Raw genomic sequence first — 11,084 nt, forward strand, 5'->3', positions numbered from 1 at the left:
ATTTTGTCGCCGCGATCAGTCGCACGAATTCAAACCAGTTTAAATTTGTGCGCCTTATCGCAGCGACAAAATTAGCGAAAGCACCTTTGTCGCACTGTGTGTACACTTCCGGCGACAAGTCGCTGCCACAAAATATAAATGAACCAATGAGAGAGCATCCACTATGAAACCAGCTTTTGTGAAAAAGTCGTGAAATAGCCCTGAAAAACTGTTTATCTTTATTTTCATGGCCATGAAAACTGCATTTACAAAATTCATGGTGCTTACTTGATATTCCTTGTGCACCATGAAAATACTGTAAAAATTATTCACTCCATTAAAATGTCTTGCATCAAATTGGAATTTGTTTTCATGGCCCTCAAATAGCCCATGAAAATAATGCCTTTGGTACCTATACCATGACAAAGCAGTGAAAATAAATTACTGAATTTTCATGATAAACTTACTAGTTCTATGATTTTCAAGACCCTGAAAAGACACTGAAAACCATTGCAACTAGTACAAAATTATAAGCAGAGAAATGTTTTTAAACTAGGTATAATTTATTCTTTTTGTATGTTAGAAACTGTCATTTACACTAAAAATTAATTTACTCTGCACCTCATTTATACCTTCTACAATGTACAATGTTCATGACTTTTCATCAGTCTTTCTATTCTACAGCTACTATACCTGTTGGCTACTAGCTATTAAGTTGAACCTCCTTAAATGGACACCTTCCTACAAACATGCTGTTCTGGTCACTGAGATTACCAAATAATAAAAGGTCAAATTCTAAGCCACATACAAACACTTATTAAATACTGCATGTTTAAGTCCAAATGGAAGATAAGACATCTGGTAATGAAAAATGTTATGATGTCACAATTGCAAGTGGTACCGGTACATGGACTCATGTAACCACTAACTGGCTGTTTAGTGCAATTTACATGTAGGTATGAGTGGGTTTGTTTAAGTGAAGAGTGGTTGATTTCCAAAAACTGGTGCATCTAAAAACCAGGAATTCCAAATTGTGCCATTAGCAAAACTCACTGAGTTAGAACTCTAGGGAATTTTTGGGAATTAAAAGCAAAAGGGGTACTGTTGCATTCAGCAGTTACGTCGCCATGGGTGCACCTCTTCGGAATCGTATTTTAAAAGTCACGCAATCGAGATACGTTTCTGGTGGCATGTCTATATCGTAGTATTCTTAAAGCAAAAAACTCGCTGAAATGTGCATCCAATTTGTTTTGGCCAGCTCATGATGGTGCTAGTGCTTCAAATCATGGCCTTTGTTCGATGAACGGTACTCGCTCACTACGTTGTGGTGTCATCGATCAGCCTTTCGAGCTTACAACTACGACTTAGTGTTAAAGCGCTAAGGCAGAACGTTAGAACTGATGGAAAGAACGTTAGAGCGTTGGCACAAACCGTTAGAGTGTTAGTAAAAAACATTAAGCCAATCTTCAAAACCGTTGAATATCTGTCAACCGTCCGTTAGTTTAAGCCGTTTAATGGCCAATCGTTAGTGTACGTTTTCCCTTGGAAGGTCACATTTAAGGAAATCTTTAGGAATTCCATTCAATGATTCAACTTGAGTGAGTTAAAATGCTTTAGAGAATTTTTTCCAATAGTACTGCATAGTCCAGTGAGACAACAATCAAAGCTTAAGTGCCCTTTTAGGATTTGATTCCATCTGGTGCCTTGAAAAAATGAGCTTAACTTCAATCTTGAATTTTACAAGGTTTGGTCTTATTCAAAGCATGTCTTTTGAGATAACTCATTCTTCGTATATACATGTACTTGGCTTAAGCAGTGTCCCTTAAAAGGCTCCAAACTTTTAACATAAAATCACTGTGTACACGGATAAATGAAAAAGAAAGCTTTTATTCTGATGCACTCCATAAAATGTGAGAAATCGAAATATCAGCAACGGATTACCTTATTTGATGCGCTCACGATCAGCCTTTAACTTTAAGACGAACAGGAACACGAAGGATGGATTACTCTTGAAAATTATACTCTCCAAGTCAGCACTTAATCGTTTCAATGAACTCCAGTATCTTTCGAATCTTGCTCATTTTTTGTCAATGTATAATGAATCTGACCATCTCCTCCGCCATCTTGGATAACACGTGAGAAACCAGACTCGAAACTCGTTTTCGTTTTGGTCGGCAGTCAGTGGTGACTATAATTGGGGATACATGAAGTACCTAGGTAACCAGTCCAGGCTCTTTAGCTCTTGGGCGAATTTTGAGCGGTTTTATTCAAACGTTCATATCAACGATCACAAATTTGTGGTGACGATTGTTTTGTTAGTTACCCTTTAAATGCTGATCCAGGCAAGGAAATGCTTACAACAACTGAAGTAAAAAGGTAAGCGTTAACTTGAAGCGAATAACATTTGATTTGATGCCTTATTTTTCCTCAAAATTACCAACGATGTAGACTTCAAAATTGTCATTGTCACACCTTCAAGTCAATTTGTCAGGCAAGAATACTTAATTTGGCTTAAATGCTATAACCCTGTAAAAAAAAAGTGGTATACCTTTAACAAGAATAATGAACTTTTAGATCAAATAGTAAAGCAAATGATTTGATGTAAAAATGCTCATACGGCAAATTACATGTATAGAAGGTTTCAGGGTTGCCGACGCCATCTTGGTTGTGGGGCAAACGCGGCAAAAGTTACAGTGAATGTCTGGGAAAAATCGTGATTTTGATGCTCGATAACTTGAAGAAGGTTGAAATTCTACAATTTCTATGAATTACAAACTAAAAATACTAGCTAAAAGAGGTAACCGATCAAATTTGAGAATTGTACTCTTGCAAAGAAAGGCGCAAATTTAAATTTGTATTTTTCATATATTTGTCTGTAAAATGGAGCCGTTCGCAGGAAAATTTAGAAGGATTTGTATGAAAAATTAAAAAGACAATTTCTCGCTTCTCAGCGAATCGATGCCAATCAAATTTAATCGGTTAACTCTCTTAGTTAATATCTTTAGTTTGCAATTCACAGAAATTTCAGAATATCAACCTTCCTCGAGTTATCAAGTTTTTCCCACACATTCATTGTAAATTTTCCCATGTTTGCCCCACTACCAAGATGACGTTGGCGACCGTGAAACCTTCTATACATGACAAAAGACTGGCCATTTTTATACTAGAGACGCATAATTCGTCTGGGATGAACTTGGGCAAACATTTTTTCTGCGTCAGTTAAATTCGTTTAGTATAAAGACTGACACAAGACGCATTTTGTGTCTCTAGTATAAAAACGGCCATTTCTTACTGTAAAAATGCTAAATGCTGTCACTTTAACTACGTACTGTAATCAATGCAGAAATTGCCTGAGAAAGCTATTACCGGTATTGATGTTTGTAAGTTATAGAGACACACTTAAATTAGAATAGAAATGATCTGTGATTTAGAGGAATCACTACTTGCATCATTGAAGTTTAAATACTGTATTTTTTTTTTAGTTGCCATGAAAGAGTATGAAGAGACACTTCCTGAAAAAAAATAATTATTTGATGGGACAGCAAGGAAAGGTCCTTTACAGCAGACAATTCTGTCTCCTTAACCAGTTATGGTTTGATGTACACTTGGGGATCTCTCTTTGCAGGATTGTTGTAGTTCTGTGACTTATCTGAAATGTTTAAGAACTTTTGTTCATTTAAATTTAAAACAAGAATCCAGTCCAAAGATTTGACATGAATTAAATGTTTGGGTACATACAATAAAAGATTTAACTGCTTTAAAATATGTAATGTATTCTATTTTTTTGTCTGAGCTACAGTATGGTAGTAACTGATAATAGCTTGACTGCAGTGGATTCTTTGTACCGTATTTACCTGACTGTGTATAATACGCACCCGTGTATAATACGCACCCCAATTTTGGACTGCATTTTGAAAAAAAAAAGTTAGCAAAAAGCAAAACTAGTGTGAAAAAAATCCATTTCCTGGATAAGAAAATTTGCTCCGCTACATACAACAGTAAAGTAAATAAGCCTATGTAAAGTGTTTAAAAACTGAAACCTTTAACTCGTAGTCACAATCGAACAGCACTTCTCTCGCACAAGATTCATACGTAGTAAAACGTTTCCAGCACATTTCTGATTTGCTGGAATATTATTCTACGGGAGCAGAACATTATAACCTTGTTTCTTGAGTTCCACATGTGCACTTCTATTTCTCAGTTATTTTCAGCTATTCTTCTTGATTTTTCTGACCTTGTTCAAGAACATTCCAGCTATTGCCCAAATCTTTGGTCTAATTCCAAGAAATTTAAAGCTAATTTGCACAATTTAGAATTCCAAGTGAGCATTTTTTACTATTTGGAATTCCCACAGTTATTTGGCAAGGGTCTATCTTGATTCAGTAACAAATGAATAAATAAGTTTTTGTTTAACCCATTGGCATCCAAACCGGCCGAAACCGGTCCGACTTAGTAATCTCTTAAGTCGACTTAGTGAAAATGACAGGTGTGAACCGCTAAGTCACAGAAGCGTGATTTCTGTCTTAGTGTCGGCAAACTCAAACGACCTAAGCAGTTCCTAAGTCTCTTTCAAACATGACTTAAGGCTGACTTAAGAAACCTGATAGCAAAAAAAATTCAAAATCTTGGAGTCTAATACAAAATCAGTCTTTGCTGAAAACTATTTATTTGAAACCTCCGATAATATCATACAAAAGAGGTAAATCTCTAGAGGATACGCTTGTTAGATCAAAAATTTAACTGTAAGGCTATCATGCGAAGCGACCGCCAAAACTACACGAGGAATCCGTGCAGGCCTGTCACTCACTTACTCTCTCAACCTTTGTAAATTTAATAAACAGACAACAGTCGCAATTACAGCGATTTTACGGCTTCTCTGTCTCATTTTGATCTCAACTTTTTCGCTAAAATGGATCGTGACTACCTCACCACATTTATGATGTTAGTTACCTCATCTGTTATTTTTATCGTTAATGATGACAGCTTTGCACGGAAAGAATTTGTCTCCTAGATATGTCTGAACGCTTAAGCGGACTTAGGGTGACTTGGCTTGACTTAGGCTAAGACAGACTTAGTGCCTAGTGTGAACCCATTAAGTATTTTACTCTGTCTAACGCCAGACGATTTTACTTGTAAATGGGGAACCCCTGGGCGTCAATGGGTTAATCACTCACTGAAAAACTATGTCCCCATTAACCCATTGGCATCCAAACCGGCCGAAACCGGCCAGACTTAGTATTTTACTCTGTCTAACGCCAGACGATTTTACTCGTCAATGGGGAACCCCTGGGCGTCAATGGGTTAAACTTGTCAGTTTTTAGTGGCTTTCATAATGGTTTTATATTATGTGGCTAAATGCAATTTAGGCAAAGTTAAACTTAAGGCATGCATTCCAGTGTACTTTGATACTGTGGGGGCACCCCACAGCTTGCAGGGCCATCCTATAGCTTGCAGGGCCACGTGGCATCTATATGTTTTGTTGCGCGCATTAAGTCGCTTCACTGCTTTGATCTTATGCACTACTTCTATGAGTGCTAGTTCTAATTTTTATGAGGAAAAGAGCACAAAGTGACAACTAGGCTGTATCATCATGACATTAAAAGTCCATGAAAACAACAGCCCTCCATCCTGGAAAAACCATGGGTTTTTCATAGCAACAAAAAGCCTGTGAAAAGTATGGCATGAAAAAACTATGAATTTCTCAAAAATAATGGTTTTATCATGGCCATGAAACGTACCAAAAACCATGGGCTTAATGACTATGAAATTCCCATTATTAAGATCATGAATTTCCCATTAATAAGTAATTAAATTGCGCTGATTATACCCTAAAAATGCCATGAAAAATTCATGGCATTTTCATGTGATTTCATTTTCATAGTGGTCATGGTCGGCCTTATTGATCACATTCCCCCTTATACTCCCTCATACGAGATCAATGCGTGTGCACCGAACAGGCAGCGTGTCGCAGCAACTTGTTTTGCTAGTAGTACACATGGAGCAACTTGTAGCAGAGAGCTGTCGCCGCAACTTCTCGTCTGGTGCGTCCTGGCCTGTCAGCACAACGTCTATGATCTTTTTATAAAAAAAAACAATCATTATGATAACAAAGTTGTAGGGAAGATATCGCCGACATCACCCATTGTCATTAATGTGCTTCATTGGCTTTTGAAACAAAGGGTCTTTTGTACCTGTGGTTGGCAAATTTGAATAACAAAAGCAATGTTTGTAAACAGATATCTTCCCTATTCAACGCAAATGTAAATTAAATATTCCTTCTCACACACTGCTGGTAGCCATGTCAAGCTGACCGCTGCAAGCCTGACCTTTATTGCAAATTCAAAGCTAATACAAGTAGCATTACACTAGGACTGGAATTAATGAAAAAAAGTTCAAGGCTATTACATTATACTGGTACTGTATAAAAACTTAAAATCTTCTGGTGGGTGGGCGGGAAGTCGGCAATGGCGGATGCAACAAAAACAACTGCCTGCCCGATAGGTCACATGACCTATACCCAGGCCCCAGCGGTGCATGAGAAAAACATTTTTCACTTATTTCGTTTCACTCAGCCAGTGAAAAATTACTCTTATATACATAATAACAAAACTCAGATATCATGAAGTCCAATTTTTGGCCGGCCTTACCTCAATTTTAATGTCCTGATAGAAACTTGTACATGTACAGTTTAGCTCGAAGTAGTAGCAACAACACCAAAAGGTATTCAAGAAGTTGTTGGGGTATCAGCGTCTCAATTCTAGGTTACCATTTACACTTTAAAAGCGAGCATTTGACATTGATTTTTGTCTAAAAAACAGACATAAATGCCTCGTGAAGGTTCAATACGTCGCCTGATACACGATGCACGATGCATGATAGTATAGTATATGTTGAGATTCCGTTGTTTGAATAATAAAATTCAATAAGATTTGCAACAAGTCGAAATGACGAAATCGTGATCGACGAGCACACAAGTCACGAAAACAGACTGAAGTATGTTTTGGTTTTCGAAAACCTGACTGAATTTTTTCTTAGCACACGCCTGTGCCTGTTGAAAAGTTTTGTCTGCTGTCTAAAAGTAAAGTAAAGTGGTGCATTTATATAGTGCCCTTATCACTAGCGTCTCAAGGGCACTTTACAATGATCAATTTACCCCCAGCGGACTGGAAGCATAATTATACAGGCGCAAATTGCAGCCGCTTCTAAGCAGTCCATGCATGCTGGTACTCATTTCACCGACCTCGGAAGGATGGAAAGCTGAGTGAACTTTAGCGGGAAAGGTCGCCAAATATTCCAGTCTCGGCAGAACCGGGAATGGAACCCGGGACCTTAGGGTTGGAAGGCAGAGATCTTACCACTGCGCCAACCCCTCCGTCAGTCTAGAATGCATGGGTACACGACTCGATACACGATTTCCTAAGTTTACACGATTGATACATGATTCGGTGACGTCACACAGCAGGAAAGCAACGAGGTCATAAAGGCTCGTATTTCTCTGGCTTCTTTAGAGGGAATATTTTGGTGGGGTATTTTAAGACCATGTTTGAATGTTTCTTGCTTTATTGTGCGACTGTAGCTTTGAAGAGAAACTGTTGGCCTTAACCTTGAGGATAACATATGATCAAAGCTAAATTCATTGAAACTGAAAGAGCTGGATGGTTGTAACAGCTATAACAGCTAACAAGAACACCGCGTGTGTAATGTTATAGTAGAATGAATAGCACGACATGAAGGAGGTTTTTGTGACAGCTACAGATGTATCAACAGCAGTACGTGCATTTGGACGATCTGAAATGAAAATCCATCGGGATATGTGACAATTTTCTCAATACGTTTTCTCGAAAAAGCCGTTGATATCACTGTACAGTACAGTTCTGATTTTGTTCTTCGACTTATAAATATTTATTCACACGCAATGGAAACTGCTTTTAAAATGGCTCTCCGCACATGCACTGAGCCACGTTTGCTGCATGGTAGGCGATGCATGATGTACGATGCAGCCTAAAGACATGATGCACGATCGATAATAGCACACTATACACGATGTATACACGATGTCTACACGATGTCTCTAAAACGGCGCGATACACGGTGTTCAAAAGAAACTGGTGAACTTTGGCGGGAATTATTGGACATTGCTGTTCTCATCTAAGAAAAAAACGCCACAGCCAGAAAAAGATGCGAATTGATCAAAGCAACAGTCCATATACCTTGTTTACTTTATGAACCACCCAAGCGTGACTTTGTTTGAAGGTAGGATCACTTAAAGCCATTGTAAATGATGATTGTAATTTTCGCAGTGACAGTCATGACACTAATTGGACATTTTGTTCTCATCTTAGAAAACATCTCGTTTTCTGAAAAGGCAACCTTTAACTTAGTGCAAGTTGCTGCAACATAAAACTTATTTTATGAACTTTTAAAGTTTCGTATTTTTTAGCCCATGAGTGTAGGTAAAATAGAGAAAATGCAATTCATTTTGTGACATTTGCGTTGTGTTACATGTGACATGTCAAAAACACGTAATTTTGGCCTTCTATTTGACTGAATATCTCAAACTTCCACAATAATTATAGAGTATTTTTTTCATTTAGAGCAAAAGATCCACCTATTTTCTTGCTTTGATCAAGATTTTGTCACTTGGGATCAAACAGTCTTTGCATGAAATGTAATTGAAATCAGTACTTGGAATTTGCTCACCAACAGCATGCACATGGCCTACAGATAACAATAATATTACCATAATTGAAATAAAATTTACATATTTGCACAATCAGTTTCAATTGTTATTGTTTCCGCTCTTCATTGCTGTTCTGCCATTTTGCATCAGGCAGTGAGAGTTGGTTCCTTTTTGGTATAAAATTCAGCATCTTGGTTTGAATCTTAATTGGTGGACATGCTCTGGACACGTTGGACTAAGTTGACGACTTAAAGGAGATCTTGAAAACGAGCAGCAGCACAATCACATTCATTGTCTAAGTTGAAGTTAAAATTGCCAGTGATAGTTAAAGGACAGCTGGTAGTAATCAACCTCTCGAGGAGAGAGCTGAATAATTATATCTAAGAACAATGAAACATACAGCCCTTACCACATCACTGCCAAACGAAATTAGATGTATCATCCCTTTCTTCAATTTCCCTTGTGTACCCTGATTCTGAAGAAAAATATGGCAATTACACATTAATCAAGTGTTTAACACACTAATTAACAATGCATGCACTCACTTTCATGCCACTGAGGCAACTATATAGACAACAAAGACCTAAAAAAAAGTTGGTTTTGGCATCACTGCCTGGGAAGTTAACTTGAGAAAGTCTGGACTTCCAACACTGCTTAATTTGCAACTGAGACCAAGATGAGGTCTTGCTTTCTTAATATAACTTTTTAACTTTTAAACCATGATGCACCACGTTTTTTTGTACTGTATAAGAGTGTTTAACTCAGTATAGTTTTTAATCATGTTAACATTTAAAGCAAACAAATAATTTACACCTATTTATAAGTACTTTATAAGTACTATTATGTGTTATGTATATAATGTATGTTGTTGGTTGACGATCTGTGGCTTAGTTTCGCATACTTTAAGATCTTGGTCAATTTTGCGGCTAACGAATACTGGCTGGACAGTTGTCTGCACCTTTTTGCTGAGATTCTTGAGCTCTTTCTTAACATCATTTGCCGATTCCTGGTCTTTAAACGGTATGACCACATGAACAGTGGCTCTTGGTTCTTTGGGCATCTGTGAGGGCTTCTTATCAATGATTCTTGATTGTAAGAAGGTGTTAATAGTGGAATTTATCAAGCGTTCTGGGTATTTTAGGTGTGCGAAAACTTTCTTTAGGCAATCACACTCTTCAGAGAAATAGGCCCAGGAGAAAGATAATTGGCGTGCGCGATTGCATGGTTGTCAGTAAGCGCCGTTTGTACCAATTGCCTACATGTGAAACCAACAAACAATGTATCCCTGATGAAAATCTTTCAAGGATCTTCAAGGATCCTTAAAGATCTGCGTGAGGATCTTCATGAGGATCTTAATTACGATCCTCAGACATCTTCATAAAGATCCTCAAGGATCCTCGAGGATCTTGGCAAGAAAATGAAGGATCCTTGAGAATCTTTTAAGATCTTGCAAAGATCCCCTGGGATCCTTCCAAGATCTTGCAAAGATCCTCTAGGATCCTCCCAATATCTTGCAAAGATCCTCGAGGATCTTCCCAGGATCTTCAAAGATCCTCCTAAAATCTTGTTAAAGGTCCTCAAGAATCTTTAATATGATTCCCAAGATCCTTGAAGATCTTCGAGGATTCTTATATGAGGATTGCTGAAGATATTACCAAGATCTTGTGAAGATCCTCAAGGATTCCCCCCACCCCACCCCTTCCCCAAAGATCTTGCAAACATCCTCCCAGAATTTTGTTTAAGATCCTCAAGGATCCTTCGATTTCTTGCCAAGTTCGTCAAAGATCTTCAAGGATACTTTTTAGGATCCTCAAGAATCCTCTCAAAGATCTTCAATGCTATTCTTAAAAGATCTTGCAAAGACCATCAAGGTCATGCAAAGTCATGTTCAAAGATCTTTACAAATCTTAACACCATCCACAGTCAGTGTGGCTTTCAAAAGTACATGTAACACACTTCACATCAAAAGTTAATTTCATTCATTGAGTTTATACAGTTGCTTTTATTTACTTTCTTCACTTTTAAAGAGACAACTAACCTCCTGTTTGTGGTGCATTGTGTTTGCTTTTTGTGGGAAATACTGCCTCGTTGCTTGAAGAATCCCCTCCCTCAGACGACTCTTTATGACAATCCTCTCCAAGATGATACTTGTGATCGCTTGACGTTTGTATACCATGTGAAATGTCTTTGGGGCAACTTGTTTCACCTACCGTAAATTACAGACAGGGAGAACAAAAACATTTCTTTCAGGTATCACTGACAAAGGTGAGAGAATATTTTTTTCAGCTGTGATATAATAATTATTGTGGACACTTTAACCAGCCATTATTTCTAGTGATCTTACACATGTACCCACCTCACTCCCATTGTTAACCCACTTTTAATTATTCTACTGTAATTTAATGTTGGCATGAGTAAATATATC

The 11,084-nt window shown here is 37.7% G+C and overlaps 1 protein-coding gene across 1 annotated transcript in view; it reads right to left on the reverse strand.

Moving 5' to 3' along the window:
• Positions 1–9,881, reverse strand: part of LOC137988531 (uncharacterized) — a gene marked incomplete at its 5' end in the record, with an annotated part of 670,231 nt that extends 660,350 nt beyond the window's left edge. The window contains one exon of the mRNA XM_068834534.1: positions 9,524–9,881. Coding sequence (XP_068690635.1) covers positions 9,524–9,881 — 358 coding nt within the window. The remainder of the gene's footprint in view (positions 1–9,523) is intronic.
• Positions 9,882–11,084: the final 1,203 nt, after the last annotated feature.

The sequence above is a fragment of the Montipora foliosa genome, unplaced genomic scaffold (genome assembly GCF_036669935.1).
Source record: "Montipora foliosa isolate CH-2021 unplaced genomic scaffold, ASM3666993v2 scaffold_420, whole genome shotgun sequence".
Taxonomy (NCBI): Eukaryota; Metazoa; Cnidaria; class Anthozoa; order Scleractinia; family Acroporidae; genus Montipora; species Montipora foliosa.